Source organism: Cyrtonyx montezumae, unplaced genomic scaffold, assembly GCF_038088225.1.
Source record: "Cyrtonyx montezumae isolate F1298 unplaced genomic scaffold, pur_monq_1.0 scaffold_10, whole genome shotgun sequence".
In the NCBI taxonomy this organism is placed as follows: domain Eukaryota; kingdom Metazoa; phylum Chordata; class Aves; order Galliformes; family Odontophoridae; genus Cyrtonyx; species Cyrtonyx montezumae.
Genome location: NW_027071826.1, coordinates 22,122,423 through 22,144,116, shown reverse-complemented (window position 1 = coordinate 22,144,116; position 21,694 = coordinate 22,122,423). Strand labels below are relative to the sequence as shown.

General features: G+C 34.6%; 1 protein-coding gene across 5 annotated transcripts in view; it reads left to right on the top strand.

The window, feature by feature from the left end:
• Positions 1-21,694, top strand: part of MIPOL1 (mirror-image polydactyly 1) — a 172,934-nt gene that overhangs the window by 20,835 nt on the left and 130,405 nt on the right. For 4 of the 5 annotated variants that reach the window (XM_065753227.1, XM_065753195.1, XM_065753212.1 and 1 more), the window contains exons 2-3: positions 5,950-6,029; positions 19,217-19,409. In XM_065753227.1, the coding sequence (XP_065609299.1) occupies positions 6,011-6,029; positions 19,217-19,409 (212 nt within the window). In that variant the 5' untranslated portion in view covers positions 5,950-6,010. Of the gene's footprint in view, positions 1-1,293; positions 1,517-5,949; positions 6,030-19,216; positions 19,410-21,694 lie in introns of those variants that run through there. The other variant, XM_065753203.1, reaches the window with a different exon arrangement.

The following is a 21,694-nucleotide window of genomic DNA, read 5'->3' as shown; positions in this document are numbered from 1 at the left end:
GTTACTGTCAAATTTTGTAGTATGTTGTACTTCATGGTTCTCAAGTGTCTAAAATTTTTATTCCTTGAAAAATATTTAAAGATGCTCTTCTAGTTATTCTTTGAGTAATATTTTTCTAACTGCTCCAAACAAATTTTTATTAATGTTGGGTGGCATTATATCTCTGACTTGCCATAATGTTTTGCATGGCAATGAGGAAATGTGAATTTTTTGTAGAGGGGTATATCAAAACTAATATACAAAAATATATTCCTCAAAAAGAGGAGTATATTTCGAAACTTGGCATGCCCATAAAGCCAAAGAAAACAGTTTGTTCTTTTGCAAAGTGCTTCTAGAAGGCAGCTTCATTTCTTATGCAGTATACCCTCTTAAATTAAGTTTGTTAGCTTAGCTTGGCCCCAGGCAAAACGTTCCAGGATATTTTAGGAGATCCTGGTAATCTAATTAATCTTACAATAATAATACTAAGATATATTCTTTATTTCCTGGTCCATAAAGCCTATGGTGTCCCTTCTCCTTCTTAGCTCCATCCTCGTGCTGTCAGTGGCAACTCTCAGCTGCATCACTAAGCAGGACAATGACTGGCATAGTGCCATTCCCAAGGGCGGTGGGATCTGGTGTCTTGTTCTGCCAGTGGTGGGGGTAGGGTAGCAGTCCTTCCTGACAAATGCTCCCAGGGATCTTTCATTAGGAGGTGAATTCCACAGACACCATCCAGCACTTGTTTCCTGTTGCAGGGGTGAAGGCCATCATCAAAACACCTGTTAAGGCAAGCACAAGGAATGTGGACTTCACAACTGTCAGGGCTTCCTATGGAAGGGCCTCAGCTACAGCTGGATTTCTAGGAAGGGATTTGCTCAGGAACTGAGCAGCTAAACTACTCATGGAGGGCTGTGTTGGGTGTTGCAATAGCCTGGCAGTGATCTCAGTGTCTGGAGTCAGTGTTGCTGGGCAGGTTGTTCAAAGCTTGGGATTCTGTGTGCTGTTCACTTGTGTTGTCTTCACACTGTGCAAGCTCCTTCCTCTGAAAGCAGGAATACATCCACAGCTGTAATAAAGGCTACTCAGAACTGCAACAGTAAAAACGTGTATAAAATTTATATTGTTTTTCTAAACCTCTTGTTTTTAATTTCTTCTAAGCAATTTTGATGGTGAGTATTGAAATACTCTCCCCTCAAAGAAGACATTTTATTCAGGTTTTTTTTTTTTCTCATAATATCCATTCACATTGCAATGTAATGAAAGTTGAAATATTTTGATTGTCATCTTTTCAGGAAATATCCCTAAATGAATGAGGAAGTAGTAATTTTAGTAGTAGTATATTAAAAAAAAAATAAAAATCAAACCACTAAAGTAAAGGCAGTGCAGTAAGCTCAGTTTTCTATGTTTGTCATAGATATGAGTTCAAACACCTAAGTATGGAAAGGAGTTGGGAGCTTGCAAGTGTGACTGCTTGACCCTTCTTGAATCATGTTAACGTTTCCTTTGAGCTTCAATTCAACATTCTTTAGAAAAGGTTGGTTTTGCTGAAATATACCCCAATTAGTTGATGTTGTTTTTCACAGGGCACCCATGCTAAATGAGAATGTTCATGTATTTTGTACACGTGCTTATATGTAATTAAGCATATAATGATTTCCTTCTTTTTGGGAAATATTTCTGCAAATCAGCACTTCAGTATGAAGATTTAAGATGATCATCTGTTGTTTAAGATGTAGCTATATAACAGATGCTTAATCCTTTGTTCTGAGAAGTGTCGATGTTTTCATTAGACTTAAAATATGTTGCATGTTTACAGAAAGCCTGAAATCTCACTTTGTGAACCAATCAATTCTAATTATTTGACTCGTTAGAACATGAAGATTTTTTTATTTTTTATTTTTTGCTTAAGGGTACACGAATGTACTATTGAATCTGGTTTTTAAGTTTTTTTTCCACTTTAATGTCTGAATCCAAATTCATAAAGAGTTGGAAAAATGAGATGTCTGAGCTATAGGATTCACAGGGATTTTATATGAAGCCTATTTAATCAGGATAACACTGCTATTAATATTCATAAAGTCAGCTGGAACACAAATGACAGACTATGGAGCCTAAAATTTTTTACTTGTGAATTTATTAAAAGCAGCTTAAAAAATTAATGGAATTTAAGTAAAGTTGACGAAAATGAAAATCTTATGTTAGCAGAAAAAATCTTTATTAGAACTTTCTCTAAGACCATCTTGCATTGATATCTTTGACAGATTTCATTGGCACTTAGAGAAGAAAGATGCATGAATGGTCATTTAAAAGGATTTAAACACATTGGCACATTAATTTTTACATGAATAATAAGTAGTTTCCAAAAGCAATTAACTTACAGTGTACAAGATTTGAATAGAAAAATAGGACTGTGACACCAAAGGGCAAAGCAAATGTGCTGTACATTTTAAACTTTTATTAATATGACTTCTTAAACTAATTTATTTCATTTCCATGGTAGGTATAGTAACAGTGATGATATTTGTGTTCAGCTTTGGTTTGTTTTGAAATATGTAGGTAGAGATGTGAAAAAGAAACCATGTTTTGATGCTGAAGTGCTACTGGTAAAGAATTTCAGGCCGTAACATTTATCATATCTTTTTGAATAAAGCTTTTCATGTGTTCAAATACATTTTTTTTCATGTGTGTTTGTGGAAAATAGTCAGATACTGATGACTGAATATGATTTTTCTCATGTGCTGCTGTATGCTGCACTGGAAAGTGTTATTTCTGTAGAGGACAAAATAGATATATCTAAGATTAATTTAGTAGGAAGATGTGGTTAATTTATATTAATATATGTAAATACTTTTGTACTTAATTATTTAGAGTGAATATTACTTGACCAGTGCCTGTTATATCCGACAGATAAGCACAATTTTTGTATTCTTTTTTTCCTTAGTCTTCTTTGCTTAATGTAGAAGTAGTCTTAACTAACACAGATTGAATTGAAGGAAGTTAGTAGTTAAAATTAACTCTAGGTTTAGGGTTAACAGTTTCATTTTGTATTTTGCATTTTATTTGGATCCAGTAATATACTTCTATTTATTTTATTACTAGATAAATTTATTGTTAACATTGTATTCAAATGAAAGTGAAGAAAAGTCTTAAAATAAGTGTACTTTTTTTTTAATTTTATTTAATGATGAAGATTTTTGAAAACCTTCAGAGTTGCAGCCAGCTGCTGATTGCTGTTGGCTTGAAGTTTAACACTGAATAATAAAAGGTTCCACTGAAGGAGATCTAACAGGAGGGCTATAAGATAGGAGGCAGACTATTCAGCGCAGTCTATTGAGATAGGACAAGGGGAAATGGTTTCAAACTAAACAAGGAGTGATTTAAACTGGACATAGGGTAGAAGATTTTTTTTTTTTTTAAGGGTTGTGAGGCACTGGAACAGGTTGCTCAGAGAGATGGGGGAAGTCCTGTCCCTGGAGTTATTCAAGGTTAGGCAACCTGATTGAGATATATGTGTCCCTGTTGACTACAGGGAGTTGGACTTAGGTGGCCTTTAAGTGTCCCTTCCAACTCAAACAATTCTAGGATTCTAATAATGTTTTGTAAGCTTGGGTTCCAAAGATACCTAACCTTTTAAGTACCCACTGTAAAGCCTTATCTTGAATGATACGTAAGTGTTGTGTATAAGTTAAATACCTGTTAGAGTGATTGTATATGTGTTCAGAACAACCAGTTTACTTTGTGTATGGAAGATTTGTTCATCTTTTTACCATCATTTTTTACCATTATTTTTTTCCTAATAGTAGGGAAAGTATACTGAGAGTCATATGGAGTGCCAAAGGGTCTTTGTTTTATTTTAATCAAAAGATTATATTAATATGGTATCAAAAATATTTTTATTTGCTCTAACTTAAAAACAATTTATTCCTATTTGTTAGTAGGACATATTTCTGCTATTGAAGACCTAGTTTCTTAAGACCAGTCTTTCGACTTCTTCCTCCAATATGCATTTTGTATGTTCCTTAATTTCCAGGAGAGGGCAGCATTTTCCTATATCAGATCCTTGAAAGAACCTGCCCTGTTCAGACTGTCAATGTTTCTTGTAATTACTCCCAGTATATTTGTTGCTTGCTTATGAATTAACTTGCATTTATGGAACTAAATCATTCCAATCATTTAATTACACCTGAGGAGCTGAACTATAATTGCTTGCTTCCAACTAGGATCTGATATGGCTTGAGCAGTATTAATTTGGTGTTTACTTTTCTGAGTGCTAAAAGCATTAAAATGATTGTGCAATGGGATTACATTTTACTAATTGCTGGCATTCATTAGCTGGGTAAATGGCGAGGAAGAATGACTGTATATTGCGGAGGGATAAAATTATGGTTTTAAATAGTATATTACTAGGCACATTAAGGCCCTAAGACATGTTTTAAAATACTCCAGAGGCTATTAAATACCGTATTTTCTTCATGTCTTGCTATATGACTATCTTATTAAAATAATGCAATTATTATGAACCTTTTTGTGCAATATGTCAGGAAATGGCTTCATTGACAGAAACGTACTTCTTGATATTAATAACCTTCTAAATTTTAAGCTAATCCAAAAGTAAATGAGGAACTTAGGAAAAGATTGGCAACTCCAAATCAACACAGTTATACAGAATTGAAAAAGAAGTGTACAGCTTCATTTGAGGAACTTCTGTAAGGAGCTCAGTGTTCTGCAATTTAGAATGAAGTCATTATTTAATATATTAATATATTATCATTAATACCTAAGCACATGAAATCAACACTTTCTTATTGTGCCTATTTATAATTAATAACAAATATGACCTAGATAAGTATATCTGGAATAAATGTTAGTCTTGAATCATAAGAGTTTGAAGAAGAATTACACTTTTTTTTTAACCTGAAAGATAAGAAAACATCTATCCCTTTTGGTACTGGATAATGTAGAAAAATAACTTATTTTCCTGCTGTATTTGTAAAAAATATATGTCCTTGTGGAACTTGTTTAAATTTTCAAATGTTTTCTTAATTTTTGTTGTTATTTTAATTATTACATTTATCAGCACAATGAAAACTCAGCATTTTCACAATTGAGCCACTGCTTCTTCAAGTAATGTCTTCTATCTTGTAACAAATTAAAAAAAAATTCTAGAGAAGACATACAAAGTATGTATAATAATTTGGTAAATGATAAAAAATAATTTTTTTGTAATACGTTCTAAAGGAGATGCTTGAGCAAATAATAAAATGTGTTGCTGTATTAGTAAAATTACTAATTTACTACTTTATTTACATTCCCATGAAATATGTAATATAATCTGATTTTTATCCTATCAGAGAACATATTTTAACATTAGAAATGTTATGCAGAAAGTCTAACTCTACACTGAAGGACTTATTTTTGAGTGTTAAGGGTTGTCATTTGCAATGATATAATTAACTGTATAGTCTGAAGCAGTATGTATGCAAATAGTAAGATGGGTTAAAAAAAATGCAAATTCAGAGGTGCAGTGATCAAGGACCACTTCACCTCTGTTTTATCCAGGAAATTCAAACAGGTGAAAGAAGCGAAGCACATACTGCCATCTGTAATATGTGCCAAAGTCTTATTGCCACAAGTGTGAACTACTCATTGTGCTTTGTGTTGTTGCTCAGTAGCATGTACAAGACCATACTCTAGAACAAGAAGACAAACTAGTAAGTTTTGTGATGAAGGCATTGTATGCAGTAGAAAGCTGAAGCAAATTTATAGAAAAACTAGATATGTGAAGAAAAAAATATATTTTACTTTGAAAAGTAAATTCTCACTTTTAGAGTACATAGACTTTATTGTGCTATTATAAATATCCTAAAATCACTTGCCTTGTAAATTTTATGTCAAGTAAAAGCAAAGTATAGGTGTGTTATAACACATTGTTTCAAGTTTATTTATCTAGAGTTTTCTTTATTTTAGTTCTGAAATGTTGGAGGAAAAACTGGAGCCAGCGCCAGATCAAACAAGTTGAGAAGAACAAATGGAGAACTTGTCAAAAGGTAAGGACTTCTAAGATTTTAATAAAGAACCTCAGGTGTTTTACCAGTGCTAGGCAGTGACTGGAATGTATTTGTTCTTGCCGATACATAGCTGATTTGGAAGTAAAAAAAATAGGAAAGAAAAAAATACACTGCCTCTTAGAAGTGGTTGGGTTAACCGAAGAGTAGCTACGAATATGATTCTTCCCAGACTTCTGTATATGCACACACAAAGTAACAAATGTGATTTATCAGCTTAATTTTATTTTTGGAGTTATTTAAGCTGCTTGAATAATACTTCTCAGATTATAGTAAAATTCTTGGCCTGTATATTGTACTTAGTAAAAGTGTGGGGAAGTTAACAACAAATATGAAGGCTGTCTTAAAGTAACTGTCTTGTCTATTCATGCCTGGCTAGAGTATGGTTAAGGCATCTACCACTATTAACTAGCTTCTTACTACTGCCTCAGCCAAATATAGGCAATAATGAGGTAGAGAAAGGCCTTGGATGACTTGAAAGGAAGGGTCTTCACAGGTGGTTCATAGAGTTTTAATCTTCATTAGGATGGAAGGATCTTTTTGTATTTGGATGACAATAGTGTTGATCTCAGATCTTTTCTTCTATGCTTTGTGAGGGAAACTTTTAAAAAAGCTAAGTTGAGAGCATGCTACGTGACCGACAGTGACTTTGCAAAAGTGTCAGAAAGTGACCTGTTTCTAGATAACAGTACAAAGACTGAAGAAAGCAAATACACAGGAAGGAGACATTCACTATGTCATAGAAGAGTGGATTTTTTCCAGGAAGTGAATAGAAAAAAATATGGAATTGGTGTGTTGACATCACATGCCTCCTATATGGGAGACAGATAGCATTTTGTGTATTTCTTTTTTGGAACTTTATCCTATGTATTCTTTCAGAAGCCAAAATCACAGAATTGTAGGGGTTGGAAGAGACCTCTAGAGACAGAGTCCAATCTCACTGCCAAAGCAGGCTCCCTAGACCAGGTTGCACAGGTAGGCGTTCAGGAGGGTCTTGAACGTCTCCAGAGAAGGAGGCGAGATTTTCATGAAGACAGTCTGATGTTTGTATGAGTGTAGAAACACTTCCTGGAGATGATTAATATCTTAGGATTCAGAGGAATTCCCACCTATATCATTGTGTATGACTAGCTACTTGTAGACCCCGTTTAGTCGTGGTATTTAGAGCTATTCCTGAGATAAGTTTAAAATGTTCTTGAATCAAATGCACTGAAAATAAAAGTTGTCATGGAGTATTAACTTCACAGAGAACTATATTCTGAGAATGTATATTTTCAGCATGTTCCAGCTTAGTCAGATTTAATATTTTTAGACCTTTAGGGGTCAGCATACCCTAAGAATGGTTCAAAAGGTTAACTTTTCCAAAGTAGGCTGTAAGTGAATGTTACTAACTGATTTTCTGTGAAATATTTTCTGTCAATTTACGAGAAATGCTGTTCTCCTGCAGCTCTCAAATATTTTTAAGAACTGGATTTTTACGGAGTTTATTATTTTTACCATGTATTAATTATTGTTCTGATTTCTTAAGTTAATATTTTGTAGTGTTTAGAAAGCTATTTTTTCTAAGCTACTGCTTACATATTTGTTGATCTAATTGAAGATTTTATATAGTCATAGAAAAACTGGAAGGAAAAATTCATACCCATTTAATTTTTTCATCAATCATTAATAAATCACATAACATCTTTGTTTGTACTAGTAGAGAAATTTAAGAAAACAAGAGCAACTTTGTTTTCTGTTTAAATGTCTGAAGTTGAATTGTGTACTGTTCTGTGTTCCACTTTCTTTCTGTCTTATCTTTCCTTTTCATAATCAGTGCTGTACCATATCTAGTTGTTCCTACCTTGTAACTTGGAAGTTCAAAAGCTCTTTTTAGAAAAGCTCAATAACATTTATTCATTTTTAATAACATACTGAATTAATTAACATTAAATTTTAGCTGGCTTGTTGAAAATTCAGTTAAACAATGAGCGTTCTCTTTTTTTAAATGCTAGGTACTGAGAAGTGGTAGGTTTGTGGTGGCTATGTGGGTTAATGTGTAGCCTGTACACTGATGTTATAAAATATGTGGAAAGAAAGTTTTTTTTAATATATATCTGAAGTGTGTGAAAGTTGATAATTTGTTTTTAGCATTCTGGATTCTTTGGATCAGTAAGTGCAAGGCTTATTATTTTGGGTTTGTATCTGATTTTAATGTACTGTTTATTACCATAGGACTTGGTTTTCAATAGGATAGTGACTTTTCTCATTTCTAACAATTCTTGAGGGAATATATTAAGAATGTTGACAGCAAGCCAGTAAAGACTCCTTAATTTCCAAAAGAAAAATATTCAGAGTACAAGCTAGAAAGTGTAGAACCATAGTTTATTATAGAAATAAACTTATATTAGCAAATAGCTGCATCACTTCATGTTGTAGAGCTGTAGATGTGCCCTGTGCCTGGATAGCATTGTTATTTCTTCAGGGTTTACATGCATGAAAAAATTTACAGAAATATTAATAACATGAAAACATAAGATTTTTCTGTCCTTACATATATATTCATAGCCTGATATGTCAATTTTACAAGAGAATTATTAGGATAGTGAAGCAGTTAAGTGTTGAAATACTGGAAGTAAATTTGTGTTTTCTTTGACTCATGATAATGTACTGGATTTGAATGAGTGAAGATATAACTTGTTTTTCACTGTTGTACTGTTTTGCATGGATCATATTTCTGAACGAACATGTATTTTAAGGACAGAGCAGAAATTAGAGGGAAGTCTTAGAATATAAAATACTGTTTGGTCTGTTTTGACAACAACGTTACGATTTTGCTGACTGTAGAAGTAGAATGTATTGTGTAATTATTACTTAAAATTCATGTTTGCTTCTAATGAGAAAGTGGTTGACTTCCTTTAGAAGATAGAAGTTATATTTTTCAAGTATGAGAATAATGTACTTATTTCTAAATCACTACTTAAAGCATCTACAGAAATATGTGCCAATGAATCAGTTTCACCCATAAGAATTTGTTGTCAGCTCTTAGTTATGGTAAATATGGACACTTTCACTGTAACTTATTGTCCTGCAAAAGAATGTTTGCATGACTCATAAAAATACTTTAAAATTGCCTGCCTGAAAACTCCAGAGAAGATTCCAGTGTGAAAGAGATGTGGAAAGGTAGATTGATATGGGACTGCAGAACCAGGTGGTGCAAGGAAGTCTGGTGTTGTATCTGGTGTTTTTTTTTCTAGTCTCGCTTCATTCAGGAGAAAGAGAGGGGAACAACTATGCAAACCTAATGAACAAGTTATATAGAAATGCTCAGACACAAGTGCATGCCAGAAGCTTATTTGTAGACAGTAGTGTTCCTTGTGTTGTGTGTTTGTGCATTTGTTTGTCTTGAATGAGTGTATGGTGTTTTCTGTTAAGAATCTGGCCATAGCTTTCCTTAAATTGTCATAGTCAGGATGTGCGTGTGTCAGTATCATTTAGGAAAATACTTCTGCATTCTTTTGCTGCATAGTAAATAATATTTCAGGAAATAGAAATTCATTAGAATATTTCTGTGCATTTTTACTGCTATTTATAAATGCTCTTCAATGGCAGCCATTACTTCTTTATTCATGGTTATTGAGTCAGCAGCATTCATATGGATAGGCTGAGTAAAATGTGTCATCTTTTTCCCTAACTTTCTAGGAATTAACCTTCTGTCCCTCAACATGGATTTATAAATTGTCTTGTCAGGAAAAGATAAATAATTACACAACTTGAAATTATTTTTTGTGGGTTTGGTTTTGTAATAGTAATTACAATGACTTGTTTTCTTTAATTACTGTTGTGTCACTCTAACACTCACTCACTCACCAAGATGAAGAAGAAAAGGAATCTTTAAAAGTATTGAAATGTTGTAAAGATGCTTCTCATTTTTTGTCTGGTGATCTAATTGGGTCAGAAAGCAACTGATGGTAGAGAGGTGCTTCCTCTTTCTCCAAAATACATAAATTACTGTTGCAAGTTAATTGGAGTAAATCTGAAGCTTTTCTTCCAAGGCTACAGTTGAGGATGAATAAACCATAATTGTCATATTGAAGTCTGTTTCTTCTTTCACATGCCTCAAGATGAGATATAAGGAGCCTGCTCTTCCTCTCCTTCCCTCTTTTATCAATAAGGAGTGCTGCTTACGTGGTAAAAGAAGACCTGAACATTTCATATGTGTCTATACAGAGGAATCCACATAAACTCCTCAGTGTGTAACTCAATTTGTCTCCTATGGGTGCTGTACTTTCAGACTCAAGTTTGTTGTGTGTTAGCTACCCACTTAATAGTGGCAAGAATGGTGGCAGGTTTTTCTATACAGTATATAGGAAGCATAAGAGAGGTGGAGAGGATGATCTTGCATGAATGAAACATAGGAAGAGAGGATATTAATGATGAGCAACAGGAAGTATGACAGAGAAAGGAAGCATCTTGTGTGAAGATAGAAGGAATAGTGTGCCATTACTCTGTAGCTAACAGTAACTGAAAAAATCATCAGCTGCTGTCTGATGTTTTCTATAAATATAATCCCTCTTTCATATGTGTATATATATATATATATATAATATATATATAAATTCTCATATTTCCTTTTCCTACCTCTTCCTTGTCTTGTACAGTTTGAATGGTTAGATATAGTGGATTTGTATAGGCTGCATGGAAAAGATTCTTCCTAAGAAGCACAAATAAGTCTTCTGTATCTGCCTGACTCATTAGAGTGTCTTAAGATTTTGTTAAGAAACTGAAAATGTGTAGTGCCTGATCTACCACAAATCCCGCAAGTACTACAGATGGGGAGAGAGCGTATCTTGAAATCTTGCACTTTGAATCTCTTAAGCATTTAAAATTTGAGTGCAGCTAACTTCAGGACGTCTTGAAACTTGCTTCAGGAAGGAGCAGCAGTTATTCCCACAGTGATCGTTATTTGGTACTTCAGCAGAACCTTTAGAAGACCTGGCAAAATATAGAAAATCAGTTATTTTCTTATTAAAATACAAGCAGCAAAAGTTTTTAAATAAGTAGAATGAAGTTTAAGTTCAGCATGAAGATGTAACAAAGGATTTTATTTAATAAATAAATAAACATACCCTGAATCTCTAGAGAGTGCATTGCAGATTCACTTCTGAGAGTTCACGTGTTTTTAGTAGAACATTTCTTCTTGCATGTGGGTGAGTTGTCTTCTGACACTTTATGCAGTGACCTCCTCATGTTGGACATCTAAAATTATAGTGTTTTTTTTCTTAAATAACTGTAAGGCTGTAGTTTTCTGGAATTTAGTTTGAATACAAAATTCAGCAAAGTCTTAGTCGTTTGTTTGTGGTATGGGAGGTTGAGTACATTTGGATAAGAGAATTTCCACTATAATTAATGGGCATCAGGAAACATGACCCTGCCTAGATAAAAGGGAGTTCTGGATCATTAAGATTTAGATAATGGAAAAGGTTATATGTGAAAAAGCAATTGTCTGGGATCACAATAGCAAAAGAAAAATGGGATAGAAGAGTTTACTTTGTTTTCAGCTGTTTTAGAAAATATAAACACAGCATGCTTAGTAAAACTCTAGCACACGCTATGTTTGGAAATTATGTAATAACTCCATATAGGCTGTAATGATATCCTGAAACCCTGTATTTAAACTAACCTGAATTACAATGAGAGATAAACAGAATATTTACCCATCCCTTATGAGCTGCTGCTGATATGTAAATTTATTCTTCTACTTTGCACAAATATACTTTTGAGCTACTGCTTAAACACTTCAAGGTCCTTAGCCAAACAGTTTTAATGATGCCTCCAATATTATGAAAGTGTGACATTTGATGAATGCCTTGTATAGTTGTGATATCGGGGAAAGTGTAAACAAAAAACGCACATCAAGTCATCGTGCAACACCTAGATAATTTATAATTTTACTGTTTATATCCATCTTGACATTTTTTATCTGCCAAAGGCAGGTTTCATTTGGAATCTTAATCTGAGATTTATTTGGTGGATCTGGAAATCATAGCTAGAGTTCCCACAGGAAATGGTCCATCTACCAACAGATTAAATGGCAGTCCTGCAGTTGTTAAGGGAGCTCTGCATTTAACACACATGCATACTCATTCAGTCAGCACTGTGGAGAAAAATTAAAGTAGTAACCCAGGTTTAGGAACAATGTAGCTAAAAAGTCCCATATTTGCTGAATGACAAAGGGTTATATAGCAGCATTTCATTTTATTATTCGTGCTTGAATTTCTTGTTTGCTTTGTTGAGTCTGCTGACGAATACTAATAAATGCCTGCAACAATCCAGACGAGAGATGCCTGGCAACAAAGCTATGCGGTGGACCTCCCTGATCTTCTCCAGTTCACAACCTGACCTTTTGAAAAATTGGCTGGGCTAAGCTGCAGAATTTGGGTGTAATGGTTATTGTTAACTCCAGCTTTAGGATTTATTAATTTGTGTGATCAAGACTTACCTATACTTCAAAGTTTCAAAAGACCAAACACAATCATCCATCCATTAGAACTAACATTGTGTTGCCGTGAATCCCACTTAGTATCTGCCTAAAGATTCTACTGTTTTGATGCATTCAGAATATAAAAATGCTTTTTTAAAGCATGAGCCCAATCCAGTTAAAATCTTATCTTCTTTGAGATGAATGTTTTAAAATAACAATATGTTAATAAATTGTGAACGGAGAGTGAATGCCGAAGGAAATGTGCGATATTTACACATTAATGAAAGCATTGCGATTAACAGCAGTGACTGCTGAAATAATGTTTGGTCATGTATTTTAAAGACGTGAAAGCATTTTTCTACATTTTCTAATTGTACTTTCTTCAATTGCTGCTTAGATGCAAAATAGGAGAGCAAAGGACTTGATGAGAGACAGTCCAGGAAAACATCATTACAAAAATAATCAGTCCTCAGAGAATGGTAAAAATAGCCTTTGCCAGGATAACTCCAAATGTTCTTAATCTCTTTCTCAATTTGTTTCTTTATGAAGGGTGTTGCCTGTGTTCCACGCAACTACAGGTGAATAAAGAAGCATTCAAAGTAACACAGATGTTCCCATCCCATCTTCCCCTCTTCCCCCCCAACTTAAGTTGCTAACACAGAATGAATTCAGTGTTTTCTTCAGATTCTTTTAAGGATTTAAAAATGAACCATTAAAGTTCTGACTTTAGTCTATATTTTAGCTGACATAAAGGTGTTTTCAAGCCTCTTTTATTTGGTGTGTTCATGCTACGGAATATACATCAGGTTAAGACTAATTCTAAATATAGCTTAAGTCATTTTCACTTTATTTGCAGAGAAACTTCTCAATAAAATTCTGATAAGAACTCATCAATTTCTTTGATTGGGATTTTGGTCTTAATAAATACAAGCTATAGCCAATGATCATTCATTTGAGATTTATTATTTTATCCATCTGATTTTTTAAAAAATTAACGGACAGTTTTAATTTTCAAATGTTTTGTGTATTAAAACTATAGTCAGTGTAAGAAAGACAAGTGATTTCATTTCTTCTGCCTTCTATTGTAATTACAAAAAGTTTCTATATACTGTATGCTACTTGTTAGTCTTCTAATGTAGAAATACCATAGTCTGTCATGTGAATTAAGGTCATCATCAAAAAGGAATGTTGAAGATTATTTGAAATTTCTCTTCATCTTTTGGTTCTGTAAACGTTATCGTTAATAGGTAAAATTGACATATTTTTCTTGGAATCCATTTGAAATCAGTTAAATTTCACAGTATTCAAGTTGCATTAAGCCTCTCTGACAAAGTAAAAAGAATTCTGTCTCTGAGGAGAGTGGAGCAAGGGCCACCAGTGAGGTAACAAAGCCTCCACGATACAGCACAAACTTCTTCAGTTTTATTTCCACCATGGCTTTTGTGTGTTTCACTCTTGCTTATACTAAAATGATACTTCCATATCCTTTCTAAAATATCTTGAGAAAATGTTGTTTTCATGGTATATTCAAAAAGAACCACTATCAGTTGTTTCTTACAGTAAAGTCATACTGTCTCAGTAAGAGTTGCCTCATCCTTTTCACTTGAGCAGCCAACAGTTACGTGTCTGAGACATGGAACATACAATGCACCTTTCTGGTAATTTCCTCTTCAAAAGCACCAATTGCCTTGTCACTTCTATGCGTGATATTTTTGACTATGCAGAGCACTGAGAAATAAAAGGAATTACATTAATGTTACAAAAGTATTCAGAGCACAGTCTTGATGCATCAGGTTTCCTGTGACTGCCATTCTGTCTTGCTGCACAAGTGATTTAGAAAGGTTTTTGAATCCTACTGAATAACCATTTTAAAGTTTGTCCAGCTTTCTTTGAACAGTAGGAAATGTGTCATAAAAGATCAGTTGTTGACTTGTAGTTGTAAGTTACTGGTTCTCAATAGACTACATGATACTGAAGGAGGCTAAGTAACTATATCTTCAGTTTATCTGCACTAAATCCAAAGGTGAGTAAAGCTGCACTTGTTTGTTTTACTTAAGTTTGTTTTTATTTTTTGAGAAAATGTATTTTGAGCTTAAACTTTTTGTACTGAGCTTTTGTAATTATTTCCAGAAACAGGAATTACTTTCTTCTTAAAAATAAGTACTGCATCTTTTCTTAGGAATACTAGCTCACAGATTGTGGAAAAGATAAAATTGTGAGAGAAAGTTGAAAATAATAGAATGCTCTTTGAGATATGCATGTTAATTATACATGCTGTGTCTGTGTGAACTCCAAGAGAAATGAAAAAGGAAATGACAGACACTCTGAAAGTACACAGATCCTAACCCAACTCTTTTTTTTCCACTTATGCCAAGCAATAAGATCATTCTTCCACCAGCCTCATTTTCTTTTCTTGAATATCTATGTCTATAAAATCCTTTCTTTTTGTGTTTCATACTCATTTTCAGAATTTATGCCTTTTCATCTTTCAGTATAGGGTGAACCATTAGTTATCTCAGCCTTTCATGGGCACTCTGCTTGGTAGAAGTTGCAGTAGTTGAACAGCTCAGTGAATGAACATTTGTCTTTGTCAGAAAGGCTTAGTTGTAATTTTCAGCTCATGAATGGACATTCAGGTATATTACTAATTTAATTACCGTAGCTTGGAAAATTAGAACTATAGAACAGAATCATAATATAACCAAGGTTGGAAAAGACCTCTAATATCATTCAGTCCAACTATTCACCCATCACTAATATTTCCCACTAAATACTGTTCCTCAGTACAACATCTAAATGTTTCTTGAACGCCTCCAGGGATGGTGACTCCACCACCTCCCCGGGTAGCCCATTCCAGCAACCAATCTCTTGGAGAAATATTTCCTAATGTACAACCCGAATCTTCCCTGGCACAAATTGAGGCCATTCCCTCTAGTCCTATCACTAGTTACACAGGAGAAGAGGCCAATTCTCACCTCACCACAACCTCCTTTCAGATAGTTGTAGAGAGCAATGAGGTCACCCATGAGCCTCCTCATCTTCAGCCTGAATAATTCTGGCTGCATCAGCTGCTTCTCGTAAGGCCTGTGCTCCAGACCCCTCACCTTCTCTAGACTTCTCTTCCCTGCCCTTCTCTAGACATGCTCCAGAGCCTTGATGTCTTTCTTGTGGTGGGGTGCCCAAAACTGAACACAGTACTCGAGGTATGGCCTCATCAGTGCCAAAATGACAGTTATTGCAGGGGGTTGAGGTAAATGTGTGCTTTACGGATAGGAATAAGAAATGTTTCTAAACTGTAGTATGTGTGTTCTTATTAGTTTGTTAACACATGAATTTTGGAGGGATTTAGTCATTGTGGTTGTAGTCAGTTCTTCAAATACAGCACCAGTTCTATTTTTTTTCCCCCAAAATGTGTATGGTTGTTCTCTTCTTTTTCTATTCTGTCCTCTTACTCCCATTTCTCTAGGGGTTCAGTCTTTTGCAGGCAGACAAGAACTTGCTTTATCCATGCTGCAGACTGACTTAAAAATAAAAAACATAAAAAATAATAATTAAAAAAAAACTTGGAAGCTTTAGATAACTGTAGTTACACTTGAAGCTGGTTTGGGGCTTCTTTTTCGTCCTACCATCCACTGCAGGGCAGATTGTAGCCAACCATAGATTCTACAGTGCTTTGCGCACATTCTAGTTTTGTTGTTGTTGTTGCTGCTGTTTTTTCTTTTTTTTTTTTTTTTTTTTGTGGTTCCTCAGAGATCCCTCTATAAATCTGTGAGCTGATCAGAGCAGTTTGATTAGTGATGTACTAAAAATTGCATTTAGAAAAGGACCCAGTTTTGCTGGATGGTGAATGCATCCCACCAGCTGTGCATAAGGGAGGCTGCTGCCTCCTTGTCCTTGCAAGCAAAACGTTTCCTTCTGTGCACTTACATCTTCAGTGCTTCTTTCTGTATTATCTGTTTCCACATTACAGGACCATCTAACTTTCTTTCACTTCTCTTACTGCAAGTCCTCCCTTTCAGAGAAAAATCTTTGAGAAATAGTGGCTGCTTTCCAGTTGCTTTAGGTTTAACATTTTTACCTTAAATTTTTAACCATTTCCAGTTTAACAACATTGAATTGTGTTCCAGCTTTCCTATTTCAAGCTATGACAGCATTATCTTCCACCTACTTCCCTCGCAACCAATTCCCAGCTAGTGTCTTTATATTTCTTCTTCCTAACATTTGCCTTTCTTCCCCTCAATGTGAATGAGCTATTCATTCAAGATAAATACATAAAACAGAAGATCAGCTGTTCAGCTTCTCTCTATAGTGAAATATTAATCTGTGATACTGAACTTGTTCTATTCTATATGGAAAATAAGTTGTTTAGCATACTCAAGATCCAGAATCAGTGATGGTGATACCACTTAATGAAAACTGCTGCATTTTTCCCAAAGATTGCAAGGCTGTTGTATGCTTTCTCTGATGTTCTTTGTGCAGCCTGATTATTGCAAATGCTACTTACTCCCTAGTGTGTCTCTGCAGAATTGGTAATTAGTGCATAATACAATTTGCAGGAGGCATGAAGAAAAGCACCAAAGTGCATTGATTAACATTGCTACTTGGTTTAAAGGGAATACAAGGATCTACCAAGTACCAAGACCTAAATTACTTGGGGTGGGGAGTAGTGTCATAAACTAAATGGAAAAGTATTTTAAAAAATAAAAAAGTCACCATTCTCACTGATTTGATGGTGTTCTAAATGCCTTCTCCAAAGCATTCTACTGACAGATTTAGCAAGTTTACAAAAAAAAAAAAAAATTGAAGTTTTATTAAAGTGAAAAAACTTCTAACCTTAATGCCCTTGAGCAGAATGCTTCTGGTTCTGGGTGGAAAAGGTTGCTGTCTCTTTTACAAAACCAGCAGGGTGAAAGACAATTCCTCTGTGTTTCATCTAATATTTTGAAGAATGCTGTTTACAGGCCTGCTGCATGGTGCTCAGTCTTACCCATGCACTTGAGGGAAATGAATCTGGATGGAAAGTTGTGTAGCAAATATAAGTTGCTTAAAGAAGCAATGTTAGCAGTAATAAATACCAAAATAGCTCTAGTTCCAGGCTAAATTCTTCTCTCATTTCCAGATGGTTTCATTTACAACTGAAAGGAGATATGAAGTATCCCAATCTTAAATTTGGCCCACTATTTAATCAGGAGTTCAGTGAGCCAGTGGACAGTGTACATTTGCTCAGAATCCGAGTGACTATGTTCAATTTTAATATTTCAAATCTGACGTGAGGGACATATTTCAACCACAGTACTGGAAGCAGGAATAGATTAGTGTCTTAATAGATTATGGACCCCTCATGCTTATTACTACTCAAAAGCAAAGATTCTGCTGCTCTGTTGTCTGTTGTTCTTCTCGTATGAATATCAGTGGTTGTAGTTTAGCGGAACAGCAAGAGTGAATTCAAGCAAACTTGTAGATAAAGAGAATATGGATGAGCTGCATGGATGAAATCTTCACAAGATGGTAATGCACAGCTTTTTGTAGGGACTTGTTAAATCATCTCCAACCCAATCCACAGGAAGCCATCTCTGTGTGCTCTCAGTATGTTGTCTGTGCTGTCATCTGTGCCCTTCTGTCTTCGCAGAAAGAAAAATCTCTTGCATCAGATTTTACAAACTTGCTTCAGTATTTTTTCACTTGGAATTTTTACTTTTCTGTTTTATATGCAGCATGACACCTTGGTACTGCTTGATGTGCATTTTCAGGCAATTTGTAGATGTCAATTTCTTACTATTTTTGATGAATCTGTTCTTATTTTTTTGAGGAGGAAGTAGTAAGTTGGATCAAAGAGTATTTAAAGTACAATTTATCCAAAATGATGTGAAATTCTAATTTATTAAATAAGCCAAAGCTTCACTGTGTGTTCTCTACTTGTGAAAAATACTCTTTTTTTCCATTTTCAGCTTTTTCATATGTCTTCCTCATCATTTTTAATGTAGTTCTATAATTAAAACTTGTTCTTGCTTTATGAAAGAATATTCTTGGTATGTAGATTCTTCTTTTATTTAAACACCTTGATATCAGAAATGCGCCCTAAAAATATCTAGTAGCTAGGCATAGTAGGACCATCATAGTCAACATTATAATCAGATGATTTTTCACTTTGATGCAATGTGTGCTTTGTATTCTGTGGGTTCTTTAGTTGTATGAGCCTCCAGCTTGCATACTCTGGGAATGATGATTGGGACCTTAAATTGTTTGTTGCGAATTACAACTTCTTAATACTCCTTTTGTAACCCAAATGCATTTGAAAAAGACCTCAATGTAAGTAAAGCTGTAGTTCACAATCTGAAAGTTCACTTGTTTAGAGAGGAAATTCATCATGCCTCACTAGGAGAGAAATAATTTTTCCTAAAAAGATAGGTAGATGATTTGTAAGGTCATTTTAAAGAGCCATTGAAGGGGAAGAAGGATTGGGAAATGGTGGTGAATTTTTCAGGTTTGCATAAGAAAAATCCGGTAAGTACATAGTTACTCCTCCATCAGTGCTTGCAGCAGCGCAGAGCTCATTCCTTAGTGGAATGAAAAAGCTACAGATGGGAAACCAGAGTACTTTTTCCCTTTTGCTACAATTAGCAATGCAACAAACCATTTTTAAGTGATAAAAAATGTGCTATTTTTTCTCCAAATAAAAGAAGCATTCTCATCTGTTTCCAATTAGAAGCCTGCATCCTGGGACAGAAAGGAGAAGACTTCTTTGCAGAATTTCAGTCTCATCCAATCTCCTCCAAAAATACAGAATTTTTCATTGAAGCAGAAGATGAAGCACTGAAACTTTCAGATTTGTCAATAACCAGTCAAAGAAGTTCTCCAAATATGTGTGCTCAGTTTAATTCTAGTCATGGGGAATCAAGGTACAGAAATATCTCAAAGTATTTGGTGGGTATTTGGTGGTGGGTTGTTTTTGGTGTTTTTTTTAAGACTCATAATGCAAACAATATAGCTATGATTTTTTTATAAAGTTAGGGAAGTTTAGTTCCCTGCTGAGAATTATTAAATTTACTTTTTACATAGACTAGGAAAACTGATTTGTCTAAGTGTTGTGTACTAATCAGTTACTGCAGATTTTTACCAGTGTCCCCTCCAGCTCTTATAAAAAAAATGATAAGGGCAGTGGCTTATCTGTACACTGTAGGTACTTCAATTAATTGTGATCTCTTTTGAAAATTTAAAAAAAGCATATTGTACAGATTTAGAAAAGGTGATCTAAAATCTAGTAGTACGTGTGGCTTTACACCGTAAATGTACCCTAAGTATGATGACTGATTAGGTGATTAGGTGGCATAAGCTAGGAAGCAAGAACGAATCAGTGTGAAATCTAGGTGAATTTGGAAGACTAAAAATGAGGAGTTGTAATACTTCGTAGGCAGGGTCTGTGACAGGAATCTGGAGAAGGGCAAATATTGTTGAAGAGTCTAATACAAAATCTGAAGATTCTATTCTATCATTAACTTCTGTACTAAGCTATGGCTCTATATTGCAGTCTGAAGTAGCATACACGCTCATGCTATATGTTATGTAATATATGTACTATAATGTGTATATTAAAATACATGCTATATGTGATGTGATGTATGTACTATAATGTATATGCTAAAATATATGAAATATATTGTAAGCTCAAGGAGGGAAGGTTTAGATTGGATTTCAGGGAGTTCTTTACAGAGAGTGGTGAGGGGCTGGAACAGGCTGGCCGGAGAGGCTGAGGACGCTTCATACCTGGAGGTGTTCAAGACCAGGTTGGATCGGGCCCTGTGTAACCTGGTCTAGTACCAGATCTGGAGGTTGGTGGCCCTGCCTGTGGCAAGGGGGTTGTAATTTTGATGGTCCTTGGCATTCCTTCTAACCCAAGCCATTCTACGTTTCTATGATGGGTAGGCACAACCAACTGACCATCGAAGTTTAACAGTCTTAACATCAGCAAAGATTGAATAGTTTTGAAGAATCTTGAAAGTGAACATAGCAGCTTAAGCACACTTCTACCTCATTTAAATTACAGTGCAATACACTAAGCGAGTTCTGTGTTTGTTTTTCTTTTCATGTCAGTCTCCCTACTGTCTATATTTAAAGTCCTTTGGGTGCATCATACTTTACCTGCAGAGTACAGATCTTAAATTTCTTCTTAAAAAAATGATAGAGAAAAGAAGTCCAAAGGAAGTAGATGAAGAAAGGGTAGCTGAGTTCAAATGAGTGATTACCTAAGTGGATGACTCTTTGGAGCTGTATAGCTTTTCTTCCTAGGATGGGAATTATGCATGCAAGTGATATAAAGAAATTAATATATACAGTAGAAACGGGAGTTCAGAAGGTTTTCTGTAGCTACTTTTTCTGACTGATAGCCCCTTCTAATCCATGAATCTATTTATTTTGCTCCCATTCTGGAAGTGAGATCCAGGTTATCTATAACTATCAAGTGATAACCAGGGAGTTTTATTAAAGTCTTGAGTCAGATTTTTTTCAGGCATCTTTGTATTGCTGTTTCTGAAGCTTGCATTTTAATGTAATTTACAAATAGTGGAAAAATAATGTTACAGTCAGATTGGAATTTATAATTGTTGTCAGCACAAGAAAGTCTATCTATTGATAGAAAATTGTTACAAGGCTTCAACAGCTAAATCCACCATTCCTTCTAACAAAAGTACTCAATTGAATCTCTCCTCATTTTTCTGTCTCTGGCTATATCAGGTAATCCTAAAACTATGGAATTCTTGCCATCAAATATTATATTTAGAAGAGCCCCATAGTTTTATAGTTTTCTGCAATACAAACTTCTAGATTTTGTCTTCTCATTTCACTTCAAGTGGAATTGTCCATCATCCTGAAGAATTTAGTTTCTTTGAATCAGAACATCAATTTGATTCCCAAATGTTTCACTGTTTTGTTTTTCCATGTTAATATTTGCTTCCCATAAGCATTTTCTGTGTATAGCCACTTTATATTCATCAGTTTTATGCATTAGCACTGTAGTATATTTACTTATTATTTCCATACTTACAGGTTTTCTTTTAGACTTGCGGGTTTAAGAAGTGACAGAAAGACATTCCTGTTACTCCTTCTGAACATATTTGTAATAGTTAACAAATTTTGTTAATTTATTTCTGCGTGCTTTTGGGGTTGACAAAGTGCTCCTTGCATTAAT